The 26,004-nt window shown below is 56.6% G+C and overlaps 3 protein-coding genes across 15 annotated transcripts in view; 2 read left to right on the top strand and 1 right to left on the bottom strand.

Annotated features, from left to right (window-relative positions):
* Window positions 1–24: 24 nt before the first annotated feature.
* Window positions 25–18,216, top strand: Adgre5 (adhesion G protein-coupled receptor E5). Of its 10 annotated transcripts, none has more exons than XM_015489140.2 (21): window positions 26–321; window positions 3,401–3,454; window positions 3,629–3,748; window positions 4,267–4,422; window positions 6,626–6,757; window positions 7,998–8,129; window positions 8,684–8,830; window positions 9,271–9,417; window positions 9,541–9,590; window positions 9,701–9,778; window positions 11,695–11,872; window positions 11,949–12,062; window positions 12,247–12,470; window positions 14,880–15,059; window positions 16,008–16,205; window positions 16,479–16,717; window positions 16,820–16,886; window positions 17,000–17,091; window positions 17,231–17,399; window positions 17,485–17,583; window positions 17,665–18,216. In XM_015489140.2, the coding sequence occupies exons 1-21, from the start codon at window positions 297–299 to the stop codon at window positions 17,692–17,694; spliced, it is 2,631 nt and encodes an 876-aa protein (XP_015344626.1). In that variant the 5' UTR covers window positions 26–296; the 3' UTR covers window positions 17,695–18,216. The 10 variants fall into 10 exon arrangements, with proteins under 10 accessions (XP_015344630.1, XP_015344626.1, XP_015344627.1 ...); XM_015489141.2 differs by having other exon boundaries at window positions 9,544–9,590; XM_015489144.2 differs by lacking the exon at window positions 8,684–8,830 and having other exon boundaries at window positions 25–321.
* A 73-nt stretch (window positions 18,217–18,289) lies between these two features.
* The window catches only part of Ddx39a (DExD-box helicase 39A), an 8,188-nt gene continuing 473 nt past the window's right edge, over window positions 18,290–26,004 (bottom strand). The window contains exons 1-11 of one of the 3 annotated variants that reach the window (XM_048795076.1): window positions 23,675–23,699; window positions 22,565–22,776; window positions 22,109–22,236; window positions 21,098–21,190; window positions 20,549–20,732; window positions 19,710–19,828; window positions 19,211–19,342; window positions 19,020–19,129; window positions 18,788–18,932; window positions 18,535–18,682; window positions 18,290–18,446 (exon numbers count right to left, since the gene is read on the bottom strand). In XM_048795076.1, the coding sequence (XP_048651033.1) occupies window positions 18,430–18,446; window positions 18,535–18,682; window positions 18,788–18,932; window positions 19,020–19,129; window positions 19,211–19,342; window positions 19,710–19,828; window positions 20,549–20,732; window positions 21,098–21,190; window positions 22,109–22,236; window positions 22,565–22,772 (1,284 nt within the window). In that variant the 5' untranslated portion in view covers window positions 22,773–22,776; window positions 23,675–23,699 and the 3' untranslated portion in view covers window positions 18,290–18,429. Of the gene's footprint in view, window positions 18,447–18,534; window positions 18,683–18,787; window positions 18,933–19,019; window positions 19,130–19,210; window positions 19,343–19,709; window positions 19,829–20,049; window positions 20,111–20,548; window positions 20,733–21,097; window positions 21,197–22,108; window positions 22,237–22,564; window positions 22,777–23,674; window positions 23,700–26,004 lie in introns of those variants that run through there. The other 2 variants (XM_015489149.2, XM_048795077.1) reach the window with 2 other exon arrangements.
* Window positions 22,510–26,004, top strand: part of Pkn1 (protein kinase N1) — a 39,317-nt gene continuing 35,822 nt past the window's right edge. For both annotated transcript variants that reach the window (XM_048795074.1, XM_048795075.1), the window contains exon 1: window positions 22,510–22,536. The gene's annotated coding sequence lies outside the window, so the exon portion shown is untranslated. The remainder of the gene's footprint in view (window positions 22,537–26,004) is intronic.

The following is a 26,004-nucleotide window of genomic DNA, read 5'->3' on the forward strand; positions in this document are numbered from 1 at the left end:
GGAGCCCTCAGGGCCCGGGAGCAGAGCGTTGGTGGCGGCAGAGAACTGAAAGCAGGTTGCACGGAGCAGGTCCCCGTGCACGTGTGTGCGTGTGTGTGCGTGTGTGTGCGCGTGTGTTCATAGCACTTTCCTGTTGGCTTCCAGCTGCCCCGCCAGTTCCGGGGAGGGCCCTGGCCAGCGCTGTCCCCACCGCCCCTCTTCATAAAGGGCCTGCCTCTCGACCGGCCACACAGCTGCCGCCCAGGACACAGTGGCCCTGTCCCACGCCCTGCGTGCCGCCCCGCCCCAGCTGGACCATGGGGGGCCCCCTGCGCCTTCCAGGTAAGAGCTCTGGGCCCTGCGGGGAGGGGCGGGGACCTTGGCGGGACCCCAGGCGGCTGCTGAGAAATGGGTGGCACCACTGGCAGCTCCCCATCCAGGAAGGAAGCGTGCACCGCTGGACACATGGGGACAGAGACCGTGGGGAGCTGCCTGTGCCCTGCCCAGAGGTGTTCAGGCTGCACCCTAAGAGGGGACCCCAAGGCACCAGGGAGGAAAGGTGGCAGCAACAAGTGCCAGCGCCCGCGGGCACTTGCTCTCCTTACAAAGCAGGGAGGGCGGGGGTTGCGGGAGAGCTGGTGGCCTGGACCGCTCCAGCTCCTGGGTGTCCCCAGGATGGTGTCCCCTGTTGTCTCAGTGGCAGGGGCAGCCCCAGAGACCTCTCTTGGTCCTGGAGGAACTGGCTGGGATTCGGCACCCTCAGGGTTTGGGGGGCTGTGGGCTTGAACTTGAACTGGAGCCTTGTGTGGCTTCCCCTGGGGCCTCCCTTCCCGCCCCACCCAGGGTGGCTCTAACGGTTATCAGGGCAGCGGTTGCCCAGGCAACGGGGCAACAAAGAGTGAAGAAATGGCATTTGGGGTGCAGATGGGGCTGCCCAGACCACAGGGACTCTCCTGTTGTCAGCCGCTGGTGGCTGGTGGCAGCCCAGCGCCCCCTGGGCTCCGGAGCGCGCCCGGGCACACTGGGTGGGGGACAGCTGCCCGGCTGGCCTGGCTGCGTTACAGAGCCCAGTCACAGAGCCCAGAGCTTCTGGGTCCCGTCAGGGGGAGGGACGGGCTGGGTCTGGAGGCTCGGGCAAGTTCACCCAGGAACTATGTAGGGACCTCGGTCTGTGGGACGCCTGCGGGATGCTGGGGTTGGCTTCTCTGAGCCCCTGAGCCGGAGCCACTCCAGGCCCCGGGAATCCTGGGTCCTCAGCAGGAGGCGGAGGGCGCCCCACTCCCACGCAGGGTCCCAGGCGGGACTCTTCTTGCTCCGGGCTCTGCCGGCCGGGGAATGAGAACCAGATGGGCCGGGAGCAGCGACCAGCAGCTTCTCTCTGGGCTCCTGTTTGGTCACCGTCCAAGGCCCCAGATGGCCCAGCAGCTTCAGGACGGTGGTGGGGAGAGCCCGGCCCAGGAGGGGCAGGGAGTGAGGGAAGGAGCCCCCGGGGCCTGGCGACCCCTGCCCCTCAAAGTCACCCTTCCCAGCCTTCTCTGTTCCCTGGATTCTTCCTGATCTTGTTCTGGCCTTGAGCCTCAGTTTCCCCAAGTGTAGAATGGACACAGACGCAGCCCCTGCCTCCTAGGAGGACCTTGAGACAAGGGGACCACCAACCCCCGTACCATGCAGGGAAGGGAGGTCACTGTGTGGTCTGTCCTGAGAAGAGGAAGTGGGTCCCTGCCCAGGGGAACTAGCCAAGCCCTGGTGCCCAGGAGGACCAAGAGGGACAGAGGGGCATCCCGGGACCGAGGGGCATCCCAGCGCGGAGGGCCTGGGGCTGGCCAGGGCGCTCCGCCTCGGTGTACCCCACGNACAGCTGCCTGCCGCCAGCCTGAGGGGCCCCAAGGGTAGGCACAGACTGAGCGGTCAGGGCATCCTCTAGTGGGGTCCCCTACAGCCCCCCAAGTGATGCTCATGGTGACCAACCCCAGATTGCCCCCGGGAGCCCCGTCCAGGGTTGAACTGAGGCAACGAGTGAGTCATCTGTTCCCCAGGAAGTGACTCACATGGCCTCCTGGTCCCCGTCCCTCCACCAGGCACCCACTTGGGGGATCCCTGGACTGGGGTCCTCACTGCTTCTCGGTGGCCCCAGCTGTCTGTCCCCTCAGCACCTGCTGCTGTGGAGATGCCTTCCGGCCTCCTGCTCCATCCGCCCCCTGTCTGTCTTTCTGTCTGTCCCTGCCTGTGCCTTCCAGCCCGGGTCCTCCGCCCCTCGCCTTCTGCAGGTTCTACCGTCTCGTCTTCCCTGTCACTTCTGTCACCTGCACTTTCTGTCCCCCACCTTCCTTCTCTTTCCACCTGTGGCTTCTTTCCCGTGTCACTGTCCTCTCTTCTGTCCTCTATCCCCCGGCCCCCCTCTTTTTCTCTCTCTAATCTCTCTTCATCTGTCCTTTTTGGGGGGAGGTACCAGGGGCTGAACCCAGGGGTGCTCCACCCCTGAGCCACAGCCCAGTCCTTTTCGCTTTTCATTTTGAGACCAAGTTGCTGAGGCTGGCCTTGAGCTCTCCATCCTCCTGCCTCAGCCTCCTGAGTCCCTGGGATTCCAGGGTGCGCACCCAGCCCCCGCCTGTCTTCTTTCTCCATCTCTTCACCTCTCGTCCATCTCCTCTCGCTCTCCCTGTCTCCTTGCCTGTCTCTCTCTGGAGAATGGCAAAGAGGCCCCCGGTGGCTTGAGGACGGTCCCCCAGGACATGCCCCTGAGTGGCAGGAACAGAGGAGGGGGGCCCTCCAGCTGGAGCCCAGCTCGTGCCCACGGCTTCTTTTCTGTGTGGGGGGTGGGAGATGAAATGTCACCATGGGGTCCCAGGATGGGCCTTGGGGCTGATGACTGTGGCATCAGATGTGACATCAGGTACAGCTGGAGCCAGCGGGTGGGTGTGGTGGGTGTGCACCTGTGTCCCCGAGGCTGGATCCTCTGAAAGTCAGGGTGGGGACCAGGGAGACCAGGCAGGGGCCCTGAGAGACCAGCTGGCCCTGACCCTCCCTTCCTACCTAAAGGTCAGTGATGGTGGTAAACACCCTGACACACTGGGGTTTGTTCCCATGACCCTAGGACGTGGGTGTCATCTTGTCCCCACTCCACAGAAAGGGAAACTGAGGCAGGGCAGTGAGGCAGCCTGCCTGTGCTCCAGGGTCTGAACCAGGGCCACCAGGCCCCAGTCCCCCACCCACAGGCCAGGAGAGCCACGGCTGGAGCCCAGAGTTTGCCAGGCTCAGCCCCCTTCCCATCCCCCAGACCCTCTGGGAGGCGCCACCTGGGTCCCTCTGAGGAGTGGACCAGGTCTGAGCCCAGGAGGGTCCTTAGCCCCTGCCCTCCAGTGCATCACCTCTGGCCTCCTCTGCCTGCTGGGCCCACTGACCTGCCCTCTCTGTGTCACAGGGCTGCTGTGTGTCCTGCTGAGTCTCTCCAGAGCTGGAGCCCAGGGCTCTCAGGGTGAGTGTGTGGGGAGCAGAGTGTCCACAGCCAGAGCCTGGGAGGGGCCCTGCACCCGCAGCCCAGGGAGGAGACGCCTGGGCAGGGAGGCTCGGGGCATCTCCCCACCTCCTGGGACCTCCTCTGGGACCACATTGCCCCCTCCCAGCCTCTGACCAGTCTGTGCCCCCACAGCCTGTAATCCCCGGTGCCCTCCTAACTCGGAATGTGTCAACGCCACCGCCTGTCGCTGCAAGCCGGGGTTTGCCTCTTCATCTACAGAGATCTTCACCGACCCCCTGGAGATCTGTGATGGTAAAGAGGATGGGGGAGGGGCCGGGCACATCAGAGTCTGCGGGTGCCCAGTGCCAGTGGGGTCATGGGTAATGGTCAAGGCTGAGCCTTTGACCTCAAGGCCAGCATCAAAGACAGAAAACAGAAAGGAAACAGCAAGATGGCAGAGACACCAGGGAATTGCATGGCTTCCTGCACAGAGAGGACCTTGGCCCCAGGAATTGGTCTCAGCCTGCCCTTAGGTCTGAAGAGGACGATGCTGATCTTCTAGCCCAACTCCCACCTTGGCATTGTCCCCTGTGTCCAAACTGGGAGTGGACACAGCCAGAGGACTGAGATGAACAGAGCAGATTATGTGGCCTTTAGGAAGGGCTTGCTCCAGCTACAGCACAGCCTCAGCAGCACAGCTCAGGATTCTGTCCAGAAGACACTAACTCAACGTCAGACTCCATGCTGGGGGTTTAGGAAGGGGACAGGAGTCTCTTCTCTGAGAGACCACACACCTTTGGGAGGTGACCTTTTGTCTTATTATGTTGCAGACATCAATGAATGTGTGCCACCCATGAAAGTGTCCTGTGGAAAACTTGCTGACTGCCAGAATGTGGAGGGGAGCTACTACTGCACGTGCAGCCCGGGCTATGAGCTCCGTTCTGGGGGAACAAACTTCACTAATGAGAGTGAGAACACATGTCAAGGTAAGGCCTGACCCTCACCCCCACCCCACATGGAGTTCAGGGCACCATAGCTGATCTGGGGACAGTGCCCAGTTATATCCACCCGTCACCAGCATGAGAGGCGCAGGAGGGTCAGGGCACTCTGGGACCAGCTGCTTGGTCCCATCCTGATAGTTCTGCCTGTGACGATGGCCAGGGTGCTTATCAGGAAACCCTGTGGACATGAGAGATGTGATGACATCATTGTGTTTAAAAAAAGAAAAAAAAAATCCAGACGCAGTGTCCTGTGCCTGTGGTCTCAGCTACTTGGGAGGCTGAGGCAGGAGGATCACTCAAACCCAGGAGTCCAAGGACAGCCTGGGAATCAGAGAGACCCCATCCCAGGTGGGGAAAAAGTGGGGGAGAGAGAAAAAAAAGAATAACCCACAGGAAGGAGCCCCGATCTTCTAAAGCTACAAACAAAGGTAGAGGCTGGGTGCGGGCCCCGGGGCACAGCCCTTGCCTGGCATGAGCAGGGCCCTGGGCTCCCTCCTCAGCACTGAGAAAATCAAAACCAAAACCAGAGGTAGCTTTGCTCTTGGTTCACTGTGTGACTTCAGACAAGTCACCTCACCTCTCTGTGCCTTTGTTTGCCCATCTGTAGAAGGGGAGTCGTGGACTGGGGCGTCGCTCAGTGGTAGCGCACTTGTCTAGCAGGTGCAAGTCCCTGGGTCAGTCCCCAGTACGGGGTGAAGCAGGGAGTCATAAGGTGGGGAAATGAGATCCAAAAACACTGGGCAGGTCCTGGTTCCCAGAAAGTGCCACAGTAGTGATGGCTTTCGGACTTAATTTTTTTTTTTTTTAACTGGGCATGGAGGCCCCGCCTGAGATCCCAGCGGATCAGGAGGCTGAGACAGGAGAATTGAGAGTTCAAGGCCAGCCTCAACAACTTAATGAGATCCTATCTCAAAACAAAAAACAAAAAGGCTGGGGATGTGTCGCCTAGTGGCGAAGTGCCCTGGGGTCCAGTCTCCAGTACAAAAAACAAAACAAACAAACAACTGCATTCTGCGTGCTAGGCTGGAAGCGAGGTCTCACGCAGCCTTCGCCACTGAGCACTTCCCCAGCAGACTGTGTTCTGAGTACTGGGGTCGGTGCACCCTCTCCTGACCGGGCTCCTGGGGTGGTGGGCAATTTGGTCAGCTGTGCCCTTCCCACAGGGGGCCGGTTGGGCAGAGGAGGGGCTTCAGGCCTTGGCAGGGGCAAGTGGGAGCCAGTAGTGGGCATGTGCAGCCTCCCAGAGAGGGCATTACTGCAGAGTACCCCAGGACAGGGGGAGGAGGGAGCCAGCACTGGGATGATGAGCTGAGGCTGAGCTGGGGGTCTAAGAGGACCCTGAGGAAGGGCAGCAGCCCCTTCCCTGTCTGCAGAATGACAAGAGCCCACAGCCCAGATCCCAGCCCTGACCCTCCTGCCCTGAGGGTAAACAGACAGCCAAGGATAACAGGCCCGAGAAGCTGGGCCTCAGGGCAGAAATGTGCGAACCAGGAATGCAGGACACTCAGCCAGGGGACAGTCTGGGTGTGAACTGGAAAAAGGTTGGCCCCTTTTCCGCGTGGACACAGCCATGGTGTGACCAACACAGTGTTTCCGGCCCCCTTGGTGGACACCCTGGTGCAGTGAGCAACCTGCACCTGGTGGTCACGGATTCCTCCCAGCATGCTCCGTACCAGGTGGTCATCCATATTGAGAAGGTGGGCTGCTGAGGGTTAGAGACAACCAGGGCGGGGGCAGGGGGCCAGGTGGCTGGGCAGAGAATGGGATGAACAGGGGTGAAGTGACATAGGGGACACCATGGGCCCCAAGGCAGGTGACAGAGAAAGCAGTCTGCTCGTCTGGAGAAGCACCTGAGGTTCAGCTCCTCACTGAGCACTTGGGCTTGTGCTGCGCAGAGGATACGTCCACTAGCGTCCCACTCCTGTGATGGGCAGGGGACCTGGGACCCGCCCCTGGCTCCTTGGCCCACCTTAGGCTGTGCAAGACAGTCGGTCGCCCAACCTTGTCCAACGCCCAAGACTCAGAACCCTCCGCAGAGGGCCACTTCTGGACCTTCGGAACACCCCGCTGCCCATCTGGCATCTGTTTTGCATGAACCGCAAGGGGGACGGGTCAAGATGGCCCCAGCTGGCCCTGGAGCCCGCGGGGAGCCCGTTCCAGCGCCACTCTGTCCTCTTCCCACTGCTAGCGGCTGCCCAGACGAGCCCTGCCCCTTCTGGGGACCATAGGGGCTCAGCCACACCTGGAACACACTCGGGCCCCCAAGCCACGATGGACCCAGGGACCCAGTCGGGAAATTCAGGAGGAAGGAGACTCGAGGGTAGGCCCCAGTCCCCAGCCAGCACTCCGGCCTGGAGAGGACACCTCTGTGCTCCACGCTTTTCTCGGCCACGCCCTCATTAGCCACGCCCGTCAATCCCACCCTCATCGGCCACGCCCCAGGCACGCCCATCGGCTACGCCCTCCACGGCCACACCCCGTAACCACGCCCACGGGCACTCGCTCATCAGCCACGCCCTCCCGCGCCGCTCAGCCTCATTCATTTCTCTGTGCTGCTCTCTCCGTCCTGACTCACCACTAACTGGTCCACATGAAGGCACTGGAGGAGGGAGTGTCAGGAAAGGGTCAGCAGGGTGACATGGAGTCGGGTGGAGGAAGATGCTCGGTTTGGAACACACAGGGTGACATGGAACCACTCACTGCTCAGCCCCACCCCTCTCCCGAGGAAGTCAACCCAGATCCTAGGGGTCTGACCACTGGGGACAGAGACGATGCTGGGTCCCACGCAGCAGGCCACAGGTCTGTGTCCCGGTGGAGGTGAAAGACAGATGACAGAAATGCCTGCCACCCTTCCCCATCCCCATGGCTCCGCTCACTGCTGCTGTCCACCCACGGTTGGCCTCCATAGGACAAGGATGCCTTCTTGGGGTCAGGAAGACATCTGCATGGTCCCAGGGCTGCCTGGCTGGATGTCAACCCAGGGCTCTCTGGCATGGTCCTCACTCCTGTCCCTGCCATTAAGTCTTTTCCCAGTGGGCCTGGCTCAGGGGCGGATCTTGGTTCCTCTCCTTGAAGCTGGGCTCTCAGAGCTAGTGGGATGAGAGAACCTGTCCTGCTAGGTCACTGGGACAACTCAGCCATCGAGCAGCCTTGCTAGCAGAATCAGGCCAAAGGCCACCCTGGAAACCAAGACCGGCCCCACTGGGGAGCTCAGCACTTCCCCTGCACTCGGGTCCCAGGAGGACCCATCAGGCCTCTGCTCCAAATCCTCAAGCCAGGACACATGTGGCCATGACACCCTGGCCCAGCTGGGAGCTTCCCAGGGAGGCAGAGGGCACTGGGACTGGAGACCATGCTCCCCATGAAGAGCCTCGTTGTGGGTTAGGAAAGGAACCTGGGGACACAGTGGGTCCACCCCAAGCCTCCATGCCAGGAACCTGGCCGACTCCCAGCCTGGGCTGACAGAGCCAAACCCTCTGATCACATCACTCGCATCCAACCCAACAAGCCACCTGAAGCTGCCGGCTGCCCGCATCCTGCCCCTCTTCTTCCTCTTGCAGACGTGGACGAATGTAAGCAGAACCCCAGAATCTGCAAGGGCCGCAGCACCTGCACCAACACTCAGGGCAGCTACACCTGCCAGTGTCTGCCTGGCTTTGAGCTGAACCCAGAGGACCCGAAGCTGTGCACAGGTAGAGGCCCCAGGAGAACCCCTGAGGGTGGACAGGATCCAGGGGTGCAGCAGAGGCAGGTCCTGCACCCAAGGAGAAGACCTGAGGTTCCCAAGGTCCAGGGGCTCAGGCTCCACCTGGGGAATCACCTCCAGGAATTCTCGCCACAGGGCAGGGTGGCCGCCGGGCCTTTGAGCTCTGGGTCCGTGTGGAGCCCCCAGACCTCAGCCCCACCCTCATCATTCATGTGAGAGTAGAAGAGTCGCTTTCAGTTCTGACAAGGAGCCTCCACCGTGGCCACGAAGAGGAAGACCAGAGTCCTTGGTCAGGAAGTTCCACCCCCGGCTCAGTTTCCCTCCTGGCTCCACCTCCTGTAAAGTGGAGACCAGGGTCCATGCTGTGCCCTTCATGCAGGGAGGCCACCTGAGGTGCTCTGAAGGTGAAGTTGAAGGTCACCAGTGAGGCACATGCAGAGGTCCTTGGTTTGGGGCTGCGACAAGATGGAGAAGTGGGTGCAGTGAGCGGGGGTGTGGGAGCCGGTCAGGGGCGGGGACTGACCCCCTGCTTTGTCCTAGATGTGAATGAATGCACCTCTGGACAAAACCCGTGCCACAAATCCACCCACTGCCTCAACCAAGTGGGCGGCTACCAGTGCCGCTGCCGACCCGGCTGGAAGCCGGTCCCTGGATCCCCCAACGGCCCCAACAGCACCGTGTGCGAAGGTGCGGGCTCAGAGGCCACACTCAGAGGCCCGTAGTCCAGCAGGGATCGCAGCCCTCCCGGACAAACCGACCACGTCCAGTCCAGTGCTGCGGCGCCTGCGCCAGCTAATGCTCCAGGGGCTGGACAGAAAGACGGGGTCCTGGGGGGAGGAGCTGGGGTCTGACGGGAGGCTCCCGGGGCTCTGGGCTACAGCTAGCGACTAACTGGGTGATGAGTTTCCGCAGCCTCACAACCTGCACCTGCACAGGGCAGGCCTGGGGCGCACCAGGCCTCGCACACCCCTTGATCTGGCGCCCACCTCGCAAGGGTGTGGGTCTCCAGGTGGCAGCACGGCAGCCCAGGCAGGGCACAAATGGCGGGAAGAAGGGGGTGGAGCTCGGATGGCAGAGAGCACTGGTCCTGGCTGAGGCGGGACTGACCCCTCTGTCTGTGTCCCCAGATGTGGACGAGTGCAGCTCCGGGCAGCATCAGTGCCACCAGTCCACCATCTGCACCAACACCCTGGGGTCGTACCAGTGCCACTGCCGCCCAGGCTGGGAGCTGATTCCTGGGAGCGTCAATGGCCGGAACAGCACCATCTGCAAAGGTACCCGGACTGCCCTGACCCAAGAACCTCTCCCACCCCACACACGTGCACACCCACATGCACATGCTCATACACACCCACACACGCACGAACGCCTCCTAATGAACCATTGTCCTGTCCCAACAGTCAAGCCCTTCTTCACCTGGCCTCTGCCCCCTGGAGTCCACAGCCAGGTGAGCGCCCCAGCCAGGACAGGGAGGTGGGAATCCCTGGGGCAGCACCCTGTCCACCCCTTGGCCCTGAACTTCCCACCCACCCGTGACCCTTCATCTCACTTCCCCAGAGTCTTTCCCGCTTCTTTGAAAAAGTCAACAATCTGCACAAGGATTTCAAGCCAGTCGCGGCCACCGACACCATCCAGGTAAGGGCAGGATCCAGGGGGACCCCAGGATGGTGTGGGAAAGGCTGGGGGAGGCTTCCATGTGGATGGAGACAGCCCTTGACCCGAGCAGGGGCCAGGACACTCATGTGCCCACATATTCACCCATCTCCCACACACAGACCTGTAGATGCACCCTGGTGTAAGCACGCGCACACACTAGGGTGCTAATGCAACAGATGGGAGCAGTCAATACCCTTGCTTTGGGCCACAACAATGCAAACCTCCTCATTGCCACTTCTTGCTGTGTGACCTCAGGCAGTTGACTTCCCTTCTCCGGGCCCATTTCCTCATCTGTAACACAAGCATGAAAATGGTGTGGTTTCAGTGAACCCTACTGGTAGAAGTAAAGCTTAGAGAACAGTGTCATACACGAGAAACATAATAGAAATATAATGTAAAAAATAAAGGAAGAAAGAGAAAGGGGAAAGAAATGTGAATCACTTTAAAACATTTTAGTAATTACATTTTCAAAAAGTAAAAATAAGCTGAGTGCAGTGGTGCACACCTGGAATCCCAGCAGTTCGGGAGGCTGAGGCAGGAGGATCACAAGTTCAAAGGCAGCCTCAGCACTGAGGCCCTAAGCAACTCAGTGAGACCTTGTCTCTAAATAAAATATAAAAAGGGCTGGGGAGGTGGCTTGGTGGCTGAGTGCCCCTGAGTTCAATACCTGGTTGCTGGGTTTCAGTTCTCAAGACTAAAAGGCTTAGGGGGTCACTCCAGTTAAACTGGGCTAACTGAGCTGCACGAAATAACCACACAAGAGACACAAATATCTTTTTGTTTGGGGTCGCTGTGACGGCTCCTCTGACCTTAAGGGTCCGCAGAAAGAGAGAGAGCGAGAGCAAGCGCTGACCCCTTTTATTGAGGAGAAGTTATTTAAATGAGGCAAGGGGTCAGGTTTCAGGGGGCTGAGTCTATCTTCATGATATCCACTGTCAGCAGGTTGACTGACACCTGGGTAGGCCACACCCAAGGGCACAGTAAGAGAAGGGGACACACACAAGGCACTTCCATGGAAGATTCTATCCTAAACAGGGCAGGGGGTTATATTACAAAGGAACAGGTGAGCATAGCTTCATCCATGGGGCTGTAGCAAGACACACCCATGCACAAGACGCGGACCCTCGGACCCAAGAAGGGTGGGGAAAGCTCTGCCACATTTCTGCGACTGAGCGCCTCAGCACCCAGCCGGGGAGTGTGACCCAGTCACGTGTAAGGTTGGTCTCCCACACCTGGTGGTAATAATAATAATAATGCCAAAGCAAGGCTCGGCAACTTAGCAAGATCCTGTCTCAAAAGAAAAATAAAATAGGGCTGGGCTGTAGCTCAGTGGCAGCGCACTTGCCTGGCATGTGTGAAGCTTTGGGTTCAATCTCAGCACCACATAAAAATAAAATAAAGGTCCATCAAAATATATTTAAAATAAAATAAAGCGGGCTGGGCTGCAGCTCAGTGCTTGCCTGGGTGGGGAGCAGAGCCCGGGGTCCACTCCCGGAGCTCCTTTAACCCAGCAGAGGATGCCAACCATCTCAACAGGGACCATGAGAGCCAAGTTGAGCCCGTTTAGCTTCAGTTTTTCCAAGGGAACCCGGTGTGCGCCCCTTGGAGCAGGTCGGCTGCCCCGTGTGCACAGCACCTGTGGTTGGTGGCCACCGCTGTGTGCAGCGCCCTGGGAAAGGTGGCGGACAGCCGGATCTGAGTGCCGCTGTGAGATTTCCACGCTGCGCAGACTGATCCCTTGTTTTCTGTCCACTGTGTCCTCTCGACTCCCCCAGGCCTGTCCCCCGCCATCCACCTGGCCGTTTTCCACTTGTTGCTGGTCCTGGGGGAGGTCAGGTCCTTCAGGCAAGGTGGCCTCCTGGGGTCCAATAACCTGGCGTCTCTGTCACCTGCAGAACCTCATTGGGGCCATGGACGACCTGCTGAAAGCCCCTGGGGACGTGGAGGACATTGCCCTGCCTGTCCGGCACCAGGTGGCCACGCAGTTGCTCCTGGGCCTGGAGCAATCTCTGAGGACCCTGGCGGAGTCTCTGCCTGAAGGCCCCTTCACCTACCGTTCCTCTTCAGACACAGGTGAGGCTTCCTCCGCCCTCTCCAGCCTCCACCCAGCAGTACTCCAGGTCCCCAGTCACCGCCCGTCTCTCCTCAGAGCTGTCCCTGATGAACCAGAAGCCAGGGAATGGAAATGTCACTTTGGGCCAGAGCCACGCACGGATCCACCTAGACTGGGCCACAGCAACTGGAGCCGGGAACTCCAGCACAGGTGGGGTCCCCAGAGGAGCCGCGGGGGGGCGGGGGGGGGGTAGGTGCACGGGGGTGGGGGGGGAGGCTGGGCAGGTCTAGAACGTGGGCGGCTCCGGGCCGCGGGGGGGTGGCCAGGTCTGGACTAGGGTGTCCTGGGCCGGAGGTGGGGCGGAAGGAGAGGCATGGAGCACGTCTGTCCCCAGGCACCACTGTGGTGGGCATCCTGTCCAACCCGAACATGGGGAAGCTGCTGGTCAACGCCTCCCTGGTTCTGGACCCCGAGAAGGAAGAGGAGGTGCAGAAGGCCCACCAAGGCCCCTTCCGGGGCGCGCGCATCCAGATCCTCTCGCCCGTCAACTCCGTCTTTCTGACCAACAACGACACCGAGAAGCTCGCCTCCCCTGTGACCTTCGCCTTCTCCCACGATGTGAGTCCACAGGTGGGAGGAGGGGACGGGTCCTGCCGCTCACTCCACAGCCAAATCAAGTGCCCCGCAGTGCCTTCGTTTCCCCACCTCCAGCCACCTGCTTCCTTCTCACATGTACCTCAGGACCTTTGCTCTTGCTGAGGCCCTGCCTGGGACACTTCCTCTATGGAACCCAGTCCTTTAACTCTTTCTAGTCTTTGCTCAAATATCACCTTCTCATTGGTCCTCCCTGACCTCCTTATTTAAAATCAAAACGCATGGGCTGGGGGCATGGCTTCATGGCAGAGTGCTTGCCTAGCACGTGCAAGGCCTGAGCTTCATCCCAGCATGGGAGGGGGGACTTAGTAGGCCTACGATTTATTCATTATTTTTAAAAATTATGACATAATTTTTAAGCTGCAAAGTAATATCCTATTTATTGATTTATTTTGAATTTGTGTCTATACTTGGGCACAGTCTTTATTTTATTTTTTTGTTTTTATTTTGTGGTGTTGAGCATTGAATATAGTTCTCACATACTCGAGGCAAGTGCTTTGCCACTCAGCCACAACCCCAGCCCAATATCCTATTTATTTTTTTAAATTTTTTATTAGTTCTTTTTAGTTGTAGATGACACTAGAGTGTATTTTGACATATTATAAATACATGGAGTATAACTTCCCATTCTCCTGGCTGTTCAAGATGTGGAGTTTCACTGGTGACGTATTCATGTATGAACACAGGAAAGTTACGTCCCATTCATTCTGTCTTTTCTATTCCCATTCCCCCTCCCTTCCCTTCATTCCCCTTTGTCTAATCCAATGAACTTCTATTCTTGCCCCCCCCATCCTTATTGTGTGTTAGCATCCACGTATCAGAGAGAATATTCAGACTTTGTTTTTTTGGGTATTGGCTTATTTCACTTAGCATGATAGTCTCCAGTTTCACCCATTTACCAGCAAATGTCACAGTTATTCTTCTTTATGGCTGAGTAATATTTCATTGTATATACATACCACATTTTCTTTATCCGTTCATCTGTTGAAGGGCACCTAGGTTGACTCCATAGCTTAGCTATTGTGAATTGAGCTGCTGTAAACATTGATGTGGCTGTGTCACTGTTGTATGCTGATTTTAAGTTCTTTGGGTATAAACCAAGGAGTGGGATAACTGGGTCAAATGGTGGTTCCAAGTTTTCTGAGGAATCTCCATACTGCTTTCCAGAGTGGTTGCACTAATTTGCAGTGCCACCAGCAGTGTATGAGTGTGTCTTTTTCCCCACATCCTTGCCAACATTTATTGTTACTTGTGTTCTTGATGATTGCCATTCTGACTGGAGTGAGGTGAAATCTCAGTGTAGTTTTAGTTTCCATTTCTCTAATTTCTAGAGATGTTGAACATTTTTTAAATATTTGTTGACCGATTGTATTCCTTCTGTGAAGTGTCTGTTCAGTTCCTTAGCCTGTGTATTGACTGGGTTATTTGTTTTTTTGGTGTTGAGTTATTTGTCTGTCCTGGAGGTTAATGCTCTATCTGAGGTGCAGGTGGTATAGGGTTTGTCTTCACATTCTTGACAGTTTCCTTTGCTGTGAAGAAGCTTTTTAGTTGGATACCATCCCACTTATTGATTCTGGATTTTACTTCTTGTGCTTTAGGAGTCTTGTTGAGGAAGTCAGTTTCTAGGCTGACATGATGGAGAGTTGGGCCTACTTTTTCTTCTGGTAGGTGCAGGGTCTCTGGCCTAATGCCTTGACTCACTTTGAGTTGAGTTTGGGGCAGGTGAGAGACAGGGGTCTGATTTCATTTTGTTACCTATGGATTTCCAGTTTTCCCAGCACCACTGTGGAAGAGGCTGTCTTTTCTCCAATGTACGTTTTTGTTACTTTGTCTGGTACGAGGTAACTGTGTTCATGTGGGGTTGTCTCTGTGTCTTGATTCGGTACCGTGGTCTTCATGTCTGCTTCGGTGCCAGCACCGCGCCGTTCTTGTTACTGTAGCTCTGCCGTGTAGGTCAAGGCCTGGCCCTGGGCCCCCGCTTCCCTCTTCTCACTGAGCACTGCTCTGGCTGTTCTGAGGCCGATGATCTGTTGACCGTCTCCTTCACCATCACGTCATTTATTGTTACTTGTGTTCTTGATGACTGCCATTCTGACTGGAGTGAGGTGAAATCTCAGTGTAGTTTTAATTTGCATTTCTCTAGTTTCTAGAGATGTTGAACTTTTTTTTTTTTCAATATTAGTTGACCGGTTGTATTTCTTCTGTGAAGTGCAGGGACTTGCATCTGCCTTTTTCATTGTTATGTGCCCAAGCCTGGGGCACACAGTAGGTGCTTAGTAAACACTTGTCCAATGAAAAGCAGACTACTTGGCTTAAGCCCCGGACCCAAGTGAGCACCAGGCCAACCTCTCTGCTCACCCCCTCTGCCCACAGGGGGAGATATCCGGGAAGCGTAAAGAGGTGATCTGTGCCTTCTGGAAGATTGACAGTAACAAGAGTGGACACTGGGATACCACCGGCTGCTGGAAGCTGGGCAGCGGGGATAACAGCACCACCTGCCAATGCAACCACTTGAGTAGCTTTGCCATCCTCATGGCCCACTACGACATACAGGTAAGCGGCGGAGGACACCCTCAAAAGGCCACAGGTGCTGGCACAGTGGGGCACGTCTGTAATCCCAGGGACTTGGGAATCTGAGGCAAAAGGATCACAAGCTTGAGGCCAGCCTCAGCAACTAACCAAGGACCTAAACAACTTAGTAAGACCCTGTCTCAAAATTTTAAAAAAGGGTGGGGGGCGGGGCTGGGGCTGTGACTCAGTGGTTAAGTGGCTATGGGTTCAATACCCAGCACCAAACAAAAACAGGGCTGAAGTAGTTGAATGGTAGAGCACCCCAGGTTCAATTTCCAGTGCTGCCAAAAAAAAAAAAAGAAAAGGGCCCACAGGTGTCAAGGTCAGTTTAGGCAAGACAGTCAGCTGGTTCTCCATGGTACATTCCATCTGGTTGTTCAAATATGTCCCTGTCCCTGTGGTTGCATAGTCAAGTGGCCCTATGCCACGCCCTCTGTCACCCTTTCTTGGACTTCATGACCCAGCAGCTGTGCTGCTTGGCACAGCCCTACTGCAGCCAGTGCCCCTCTGCCTGTCGAACTGGCACCAGTTGTGAAATGTTGCTAAAAAATCCCCACGTAGCCATTCGGGAGGCTGGGGCAGGAGGGTTGCAAGTTCGAGGCCAGCCTCAGCAACTAACCAAGGCCGTGAGCAACTTAGCAAGACCCTGTCTCAAAAAATAAAAAGGGCTGGGGGTGTGGCTTAGTAGTAGAACCCCTCTGGGTTCCCAAAAAACAAAACAAAAACCTCCCCACATAGAACACTCCAGGGTAGCACAGTTTTCTAAATGTGGCCTTAGGGAGGATCCATAGGTAGCTGGGCCAAAGTCACCCAAAATTAGCCAGACAGTGGGGGCTGGGGTCCAAGCCAGAGGCCCAGCAAGTACTACCCCGTGGATGGGGTGTGGCCCTCGGGCCCTGACGGGACTCCGCCCACCCATCCCGCTCCTAGGACTGGAAGCTGGAGCTGATCACCAAGGTGGGACTGTCGCTGTCGCTCGTCTGCCTTCTGCTGTGCATCCTCACCTTCCTGCTGGTGCGGCCCATCCAGAGCTCTCGCACCACCGTGCACCTGCACCTCTGCGTCTGCCTGTTCGTGGGCTCCGCCATCTTCCTGGCGGGCATCGAAAAGGAAACCCCAGACGGCGAGGTGAGGCCCGCCCCGCCCTCACCTGCGGTGGGGTTGGGAGACCCAGAAGCGGTGAGCCCCGCCCTCCCCTGGGACCCCCAGGCGCCTGCCGCCGCGGTCTTGGCGAAGGGCGCCCGGCCTTGGAGGCACGTGCCACCCTCAGGCCCACCCGCCAAGGGCGCTGTCAGAGGCGACCCGGAAGCGCCTGGCCACGCCCCCTGGCTCGGGGAGGGGCTCGGGCGACGCGGTCCCGCCCCTCTCTGACGTCATCTGGTCCCTCCTCTGCTCCCGCAGGCGGGGCCGCGCTGCCGCCTGGTGGCCGGGCTGCTGCACTACTGCTTCCTGGCCGCCTTCTGTTGGATGAGCCTCGAGGGCCTGGTGCTGTACTTCCTTGTGGTGCGCGTGTTCCACGGCCAGGGCCTGAGCACACGCTGGCTCTGCCTGATCGGCTACGGCGTGCCCCTGCTCATCGTGGCCATCTCGGCGGCCACCGCGGCGGCCACCGCCAGCGAGGGCTACGTCGGCGAGACCTAGTGAGTATGCTGGATGGGGCAAAGGCGGGGGCTGGGTGCCAGGTGACAGCACCCCAGTTCCGTGCCCCTCTGGGGTCTGATGGGTCCCCTCCCCTCTCCCAGCTGCTGGTTGAGCAAAAAGCATGGGTTTTTCTGGAGCTTCGTAGGACCCCTGGCCTTCATCATTTTGGTAAGTGCCCCACTTTTTACAGAAAGCCTGAGTGACAGGGTCCCCACCTGCACCCCAATTCCCAAGACCAGCTCTCCCCACCCTCTCATCCACAATCTGTACCCCCCACCCAGTGCAATGCTGTGATCTTCGTGATTACCGTCTGGAGGCTCACTCAGAAGTTTTCTGAAATCAACCCAGACCTGAAGAAATTACGGAAGGCAAGGTGAGATGGCTGGAATCACGCGGAGGGGCTGGGACCTGAGGGGCCTGGAGGTGCAGGTTGTGGGCAGAGATAAGGGGCTGGGGTGAAGGGAGTGCGGGATGGAGGCCCCCATCAGTATCTGTCCCTCTCTCCCCTGCAGGGTGCTGACTGTCACAGCCATTGCCCAGCTCTTTGTGTTGGGCTGCACCTGGGTCTTTGGCTTGTTCCTCTTTGAACCCTACAGCACGGTGCTGACCTACATCTTCACCATCCTCAACTGCCTGCAGGGACTTTTCCTCTATGTCCTGCTCTGCCTTCTCAACAAGAAGGTGGGCCGGCAGGGGAGGCTGTGGGAGGAGCTATGCCTCAGTCCTGGGGTGGCCTCTCCCCTGACCTGGCACCTTGGGCTTGCAGGTGAGGGAAGAGTACCGCAAGTGGGCCTGCATGGTTGCTGGGAGCAAGTACTCAGAGTTTGCCTCTTCCACAACTGGCACCAGCCACAATCAGACTCGGGTAAGGGCCTGTGCCTGAGGCAGGGTACTTGGGAAGGCACCTGGTCAGGGGTCGAGTCCTCACAGGCTCCTCTCTCCCCAGGAGCTCAGGCCATCGGAGTCTGGTATGTAAAGGCAAGGATCACGCCAAGCCAGTGACTCCTGCACGTGCTGAAGGCTACCCTCCTGCCGCTGTCCTCCCACCTTGGGCCCCATTGCAGTAGAGCAGGCCACAGCTCTAGTCTCACACTCAACCCCAGAACAGGGGGGAGCTGCCACCGGTCCTGCTTCTGACCATCTCTGTGCCCCATGAAAGCTGTGGGGACAGAAACTGGCCCAGGGTTGCAACCCACTGCTCTAGCACATACTGCCAGTCCTGAGGACAGACTGCAGACCCCGGTGCCCTTTACCCTCAGCTCTTTGCCACAGAACAGAAGGGGCCAGGATGCTGGGTTCACTTGCCTATTAAGCCAAGACTGAAGTCAGAGGCAGAGAAGCTGGCTGCCACTGACACTCACGGTACAGAGGCCTGGCTGCCCACCTGCAGGGGCAGAGGGGTCTCCCTGTTGTGAAGGTTGGATGTTGTGTAATGTCTTTTTATCTGTGTAAATCTCTCAGTGTTGACACTTAAAAAAATTAAATATCATGATACAGAGGTGGCGCTGCTCATTGGCCAGGCCGTGTCCATGAAATGCTGACAGACGATAAAGAAACAGATGGGGTGGGAGTCAGGCTTCCATAATAAAAATTTATTCTTACACAAATCTACAGCTTTTGAACAGTAAAAAGAGACACCCATCTGTTGCCTAGAAAGAGGACATGAAGCAGCACGTGGGAAGCAGGGCGGCTGGGTCTTCAAGGCGCGTGGTTACCGGCTCTGCTCGACTGCAAAGACAACGGGGGAGGCAGTGAGGGAGAGGTCCTGTGCCCCGGACCTGCATCCCCAAATGCTGGCCCTGCCCCAGCCACTTACTGTATGTGGAGATATCGATTTCTTCCGGAAGCTCAGCCACATTCACTTCAAACCGGTCCTGGACATCATTGAGAATTTTGGCATCATTTTCATCAGACACAAAAGTGATGGCCAGGCCTTTGGTACCAAAGCGACCTGCGCGGGCCACCTGCAGGGAGGCAGGAACAGGGTCAGGCCATAGACACGCACTCAGGGTTTGATGATGAGCAAAGCCAGGTGCCCACCCCACTGTCACCCCGGGAGAACCTCTTACCCGGTGGAGGTAGGTGTCCGAGTCCTCGGGCATGTCATAGTTGAAGACGATGTTGACGCGCTCAATATCCATCCCTCGGCCAAAGAGATTGGTGGCCACCAAGATCCGCCGCTGGAAGTCCTTGAACTGCTGGTAGCGTGACAGACTGGGTGCAGGAGAAATAAGTGGAGGCTGTCAGACACGGGCTCCTGGGCGCTGCTCCCTCTGGCCACGGCAGGTGGCGTGCACTCACCGCTCCTCCTGGGCCATGCCCCGGTGAATGGCGATGGCTGGGAAGTTCTGCTCCACAAGGAGCTGGGCCAGGGCCATGCAGCGCTGCACGGATTTGACGAAGATCACCACCTGTAGGAGAGGCAGCGGTTAGGCCTGGCCGGGTACCCGCTCCTGAGGCCCAAAGCCCAGGACAGGCTGTGGGGGCATCACCTGGTTAAACTCCAGCACATCCAGGAGGTCAAAGAGCTTTCGGTTCTTCTCGCTGTCCTTGAGCTTGACATAGTACTGCTGCAGCCCATGCAGCGTGAGCTTGGTCTCGTCGTCCACAAACACCTCCATGGGCTGTGTGGGAAGGGGAGCAGGAAGGGGCGAGCGGGGCTCACTTCTGGGCGTCTCGCCTGCCCAGAACCTTCCAGGGAGTGGCTCCTTTGCAGCGATGCTTCCCAGAGGGCCTGCTGTACCCAACCTCAGAAACAATTCTCTACCAAAAGCTGGATGTGAGCTCTGGTCTGGCTCAGGCGTGGACCACACTCGACTCTCAGTGTGACAAAACAGGGGAAAGAAGGAGCCTCAGCCGGCCTCCCAGCATCCTTCCAGCCGTGAGGGCAATGTGGGTGTCGTGGAGCGGCCCCAGGCCCCTGGGGAGGGCTGAAGCTGCTGCGCTGAGGTCTCAGCCACCACGGGCAGGCCGGGGCGTCACCCTACTCACATCCTGCATGAACTTCCTGCAGACTGGCCGGATCTCCTTGCTCAGGGTGGCACTGAACATCATGCACTGCTTCTCATGAGGCGTTAGGCGGAAGATCTCCTGCACATCCCGCCGCATGTCTGGGTGGGGAAGGCAAGAACCAGGGGGGCGTGAGTATCTGCCAGACCACCAGCCCAGCCCAGTCAGTCCCAGCCCCTCCCACCTGTGTCCGGGAGCCACTGGCACCATGACGAGGACAGAGGGAGTCAAGGGAGTGGCAGGAGGGAGAGTCCCAGGTGCCTGAGGGGCTGGACTCAGGGGAGAGTGAGCGCAGGCGCGGGAGGAACTGCAGTCGACTTACACGCTGCCAGAGCGGAGCAGCTGTGCCAATGCGCCTCGGGCCGCGCTTCGGGGAGGGGAGCCTGAGGCAGAGACAGCCGCTGGGGTGAGAGCCGTAGCTGCTCCCAGGACACAAGCCCTTCTCCCACGGGTCCTGCCACAGCTGACTAAGGGCAGGTGGCACCCAGGACTAACCCAACAGGTGGCAGAAGCCGCTCTGCTCCTCCAGGTGCATGTAGGCATGCTCATGTGCCCAGGAAGGGCTAGCAGCTCGTTCGGGCACAGTGGTCCCATTGAGCTTGGCTCAGAAGCAGCACGTCCCACTCTGCCAGCACAGAACTTCCCCTAGAGCCATTTACCAGAGGCCTGTGTTCTGGCCATATCCATGTGACCCACTCTGGGACCCTTAGAAACTGCCACAACCCACTTAGAAACTGACTCTGGAGTCTGGGGCCCTGCAAGGGTGGGAGGTGTGGCGGGCGGGCCCCAGGTAGCCCCACAGGCTTGGTAGGGACACTCACCCAGCTGCTCCAGCATCTTGTCACACTCGTCCAACACAAAGTGCTTCACGTTTTTTAAGTTGAGGCTCCTGTTCCGCACGAGGGCCAGGATCCTGCCTGGTGTCCCCACCACTACGTGGGGACAATTCTTCTTCAACACTTCTTCATCTTTCTTGATGGAGAGGCCCCCAAAGAACACAGACACCTACAGGCATGAAGAGAAAGTTGCTTCCACATATCTGGGGCTGTCCATACTCACACGCCATCCTTGGTCTGGAGCGCTCAGGCCCCAGCAGTCCCAAGAGTGCCCAACACCCCAGCCTTGGTGCCTCAGAACCCAGGGACAAAGATCTGAGAGCCCAGTACCAGTGAAAGGCAGCCCCAGGCTGGGATGGGCACAGGCCCCTAGAGGCCATGCATAATTAATCAGGCTTTTAAAGGAGCATAAACCACCGCAAACCTCAAAGGCAGCTGCTGCAGCCAAGCTTGGTAAATGCTGGCTGGCCCAGGGCTGGGACCAGCGAGGCTACAGAGACCATGGGGCACCCTGCTTGCTTGTCTGAGGCTCACCTTGACACTGGGCATGTATTTGGAGAAGCGCTCATACTCCTTGCTGATTTGGAAGGCCAACTCCCTCGTATGGCACATGACCAGGACTGTCACCTGGGGAATGAATATGTAAGAAATCCTTGAGGAAGGCAGCCTAAATCCTCCCTCTCCAAAGCTCATACCCACCACACCTAACTGGTCCCCACCTGACAGGGCACCAGCCACACCTCAGTGTCCTACACCTCAGGCCACTTGAAGGCCCAGTCCAAATGCCTTGCCTCCATCCACCTTCTCACAGCCCTTCACTGCAGCAAAACTTCTCACAGCCTAATCTTTTGACAATAGGACCCGTAACAAAGCCAGACGGAGAAGGGACTGGGTAAAGGTAGAACCTGCCCACCCAGGGTGACAGAGGCTCCAAGTTAACAGCATCCTGCCTCTGCTCGAGCTGCCCCTGCCTTCCCGCTCATGTCAAACACTGGTCACACCAGTCTTCCACCAAGACTCCATCCTTCAGGACTTGCCCCAAGACAAGGGTACAGGTCCCAACACACCGCACAAGGTTATAAAACCTGGCATGACTCTTGTTTGTTCTGTTTTGCTGCTGAGGATGGAACCCAGGGCCTCAACACATGCTGGCCAAATGTGCTGCAATTGAACTACACCCAGCACCCCCTGTATTATTCTTAAGATCAAAACACCAGAATTCACCCAAGTTATCCCCCAGATAATGGAATACAATGTTAATGACATGAGGTCGCCAGGCCTATCATCAGGAACAGCAGGAACAACCAGACAGGGCAATTCTACCTCCCAAAGCATAAGCTACGAGGGAAGCACACACTGAAACAGCAGCAATATCTCTGAGTGGTTTATGAATTGCAGGTACCTTCCAGTTCTGCCTTATTGGCTTTTTAAATTTTAACTACTTAATTTCAAAAAGCCTACAAAAAGAATGTGGGAGCATAATTTTACCAAGGGGAGCTGGGGCTCTGCTGCCCCAGGCAGTCTGCACCTGGAAGCAGCACTCACCTGTCCATTAACTGGCTCGATCTGCTGCAGAGTAGCCAGCACGAAGACAGCCGTCTTGCCCATCCCAGACTTGGCCTGGCACAGGACGTCCATGCCCAGGATGGCCTGGGGGATACACTCATGCTGGACTGAGGAAGAAGGAGCATGTGAGTGACCAGAAAACAGGGCATTCCTTCTCTACAGATTCCTGGGAAGGTGACTAAGGGGACCCCAGATGGGGCAACCTCAGGTCAATCCTGGGCCAGACCACAGACATCTGCCTGTCTGGGGTATTCCCCCAGTTAGAGCAGACTGCCATGCTGCAGAATCTCCCAGGACAACTGCACAGCTGACCCACAGGGAAAGCAAACCCTCCCTCATCCAGGACACGCTAGAGGTTACGCTCCTCTGAGCAGGCAAAGCTGGTTTTGGGGAGATGAGCTGGGGCGGTGGGTGAACACCACCAGGGAGGCCTACCCTCGGATGGGTGTTCAAAACCACAGTCCACTATGGCCCTCAGGAGCTCTGGCTTCAGCAAAAAGTCTCGGAAGCCAGAGCTATGGATGGAGACGTAGGACCCCTTGACGTCTTTCTTAGGTGGAGCTGGAGTACTCTCTGGAGGAGCCTGGGGCTCTTCATCTTCTTCATAATCCAAGAGCTCGTTCTCCACATCCTGCTCTGCCATGGTACTGAGAACAGAAGAGAGAGGAAGGGCCAAAGGAAGTGACAAAGTGTAGGCAGGACAATCTACCCAGCAAGGGAGACCATGGCCTGGCAGCCATAAGCTGTTGACACAGACCCAAAAGAGGGCTTCATGGGAGGGCAAGCCCCATGAGGTGGCACAGAAAGTTAATGGAGCGCTGGGCATGGTGGTGCAGGCCTGTAATCCCAAGACTCAGGAGGCTGAGACAGGAGGATTGCAAGTTCAAGGCCAGCCTCAGCAACTTGGAAGAAACCCTAAGTATCTTTTTAAAAAAATTTTTTTAGTTGTCAACTTTATTTTTATGTGGTGCTGAGGATCGAACCCAGTGCCTCACAATGTAGGTGAGTGCTCTACCTCTGAGGGGCAACCCCGGCCCTGCCTCAAGCATCTTAACAAGAGCCTGTCTCAAAAAATAAAAAGCAAGCCACCGACAGAGCTGTAACTTCACCCTCAGATCCCTTTTTGCCTCAACACGCGCCACCAGCTCCACCTGTGCAATACCACCCAGCTTCAGCCCATGGTTCCCACTCCCACCACCCTCCTCCAAGCTACCAGGTCTCTCCTGATGTCCTCACATGCCCATCAACATCCTCCAGCTCCAAGGGCTCCCATGGCACCCAGTGAAATCCCAATTCTGCTCCACAGTCCTCACAACCCTCCGGGTCCAGCCCCTGCCTACCATATTGCACCCCACCCTTGCTCTGTTCAGCTGCGCAGACTCACAGAGCCCCTATGCCAAGCCTTCAAGCCCTGGGGGAACATTCTGCACAAAAACATCATTCTCAACATTCAAGTCTGTTCTTGAGACTTGTTCAAGACCTGCTTGGATCAATGAGCCCAAAGGAATCCCCCTTCCCCCCTCGCTCCTCAAGGACCCCAGACACCTGCAGGTGTAGCTGCCCAGATGCTGGAGAAAACTGAGGATGTGGGGTGGGGTTGTGGCTCACAGGTAGAGCGCTCGCCTGGCATGTGTAAGGCACTGGGTTTGAGCCTCAGCACCACATAAAATAAAGATGTTGTGTCCACCTATAATTAAAAATAAATATTTTAAAAAAGAAAACTAAGGGGGCTGGGGATGTGGCTCAAGCGGTAGCGCGCTCTCCTGGCATGCGTGCGGCCCGGGTTCGATCCTCAGCACCACATACAAAACAAAGATGTTGTGTCCGCCGAAAACTAAAAAATAAATATTAAAAATTCTCTCTCTCTCTCTCTCTCCCCCCCTCTCTCTCACTCTATCTTTAAAAAAAAAAAAAAGAAAAAAAAAGAAAACTAAGGATGTGAGGAAGCAAGAAGCGCCTGCCCAGCTCTGGTGTCTTCTGCTACCTGCAGCCCACCCAGGGGAATAACTGCTTTCATGAAAAGGCCTCCCACTAGGCGCTGGCCAATCAAAGAGCTGAGATGGTAAATGGAATTAATACAAAGTTCACTCATCTCCTTGCTTTATCTAGCAATAGACACTAAGTGCCAGGGACCCAACTGTGAATATGCTTTTGTTCCCTCCCTCCCCCACCCCCCACGGCAGCCTCCAAGGTGAGACAGTGCTTCTTCTGGGCCAACACACTAAGGGTGCTAGGTGGACTTTATCCAGCCCTATGGTTTTAACCATTTCTATGCTGATGGCCCCTTCCTTAAACAACAGACCCAGTCACCAGGTGTCACTTTCACATCCTTGGGTGACACTAAAAGTTGAACTCAAAATGCCCAGAGCAAAATTCTCCATTTCCCCCCTGAAGACTTGCATCCCCATCTACAAAACAATTCCATTCTCTGAAGGAATCTTGTCTTCTCTTTCTCCCTCTACCTCCTTCTCTGATCAGCCAAGGAATCCCTCCACCACATCCATCCAGGGCCCCACCCGTGCTAGGCAGGTGCTACTTCTCACTCATGCTACTACACTTACCCCAAGCTGCCATGCTGTTTTTAAAATTAGAAAAGCTTTACAGAGATATTCATGTGTTACAGAACTCAAAAGTACACAATTCAGTGGATTTTAGCACAAAGACATGTGTCACCACTACCAGTCAAGTTTAGAATGCTTCATCAGCTCAAAAAAGCCTCTGTACCATCAGAGGCTTCAGCCACCATCCCCCATCCCAGAAAATCACTAATCTCTTGTCTCTACAGAGTTGCCTGTTTTGGACACTTCACATTAAAAGGCTCATACAACATATGGCCTTGTGTCTGGCTTTCTTCACTAAGCATCAAGTTCTCGAAGTTCACCCACTTTATAGCATGGATCAGTGCTTCACTCCTTTTTATAGCCATATAGTATTCCCTCGTGTAGGCACATTAACACATCTTTGTTATCTGGGTGCCATCACTTCTTGTCTGGACTATGCCAAAGGCCTCCTCAGTGGCTCCCTGTTCCCATCCCCTTCTACCCAAAACGGTCAAAGGGAGTCTGTTAAAGCTAAGTTGGGCCTGGCATGTCACTATGCTGCTCAGAACCTGTCACAGGCTTCCACTGTGCTCAGATAACACTCAAGTCAGCACCACAGCCCCCTCTCCATGCTGACTCTCTCACCTACTCACCTCACCAGCCTTGCTGCATCTCAAACACACCTACCTCAGCACTTGCACTTGCTATCTCTGGCGCCTGGAATAGTAAAGAACTCCCGTGCCCGATACTTCTTTTGGACCCCCATTGCCCCAAAAGGGCAGTTCCTTACAGCCCCAACCTAAAAAGCACCCCCTCCAGTCAGTCCCGCCCTGTCCGGACTGGCACAGAGCAGATAAGCACTCAAAAGCAATGGCTGAATGAATGGAACAAGAATCAGGTCTTAAGGCAGAGTGTGCGAGTCTCTGAATCTGGAAGCAATCTGATACCAACCCTAAGAATTCTTACTGGCAAAGACAGGAGGGGTCCATTTTCCAAGCACCAGAGAAAAGACCAAGAGCCAAGAAAGAACAGGAGCCAAAAAAGATCAGTCCAAAAAGCACCAGATCTTTTGGGGTATGAAGAACAACTGGCTGGATGAAGTACAGGCAGCAGACAAAGCTGGAAGAGCTGGTCAGGCCCAGGGCACTTAAGCTTAATTTACTAAGCAATAGGGAATCGCTGATTAGGTTTCAGAGTTGAGTGAGTCAATCAGGATTTACCCAAGAGGAATTTACTCCACAGACGCAGAGGAGGCTGACACCAAGAGCCAGGAAAACCAGTCACCAAATGGAAGGGAATTAAAGCGGGAGGGGGGCTGGCTAAGTAAGCAAGAAG

Source organism: Marmota marmota, unplaced genomic scaffold (assembly GCF_001458135.2).
Source record: "Marmota marmota marmota unplaced genomic scaffold, marMar, whole genome shotgun sequence".
NCBI lineage: Eukaryota > Metazoa > Chordata > Mammalia > Rodentia > Sciuridae > Marmota > Marmota marmota.

Excerpts from the sequence above, each read along its gene's own strand:
- Adgre5 (XM_015489140.2), top strand. The coding sequence starts at position 297 with ATGGGGGGCCCCCTGCGCCTTCCAG. Across the intron at positions 12,063-12,246 it reads AGCCGGGAACTCCAGCACAG|GCACCACTGTGGTGGGCATC; the intron begins GTGGGGTCCCCA and ends GTCTGTCCCCAG. Across the intron at positions 17,092-17,230 it reads AAGAAATTACGGAAGGCAAG|GGTGCTGACTGTCACAGCCA; the intron begins GTGAGATGGCTG and ends TCTCCCCTGCAG.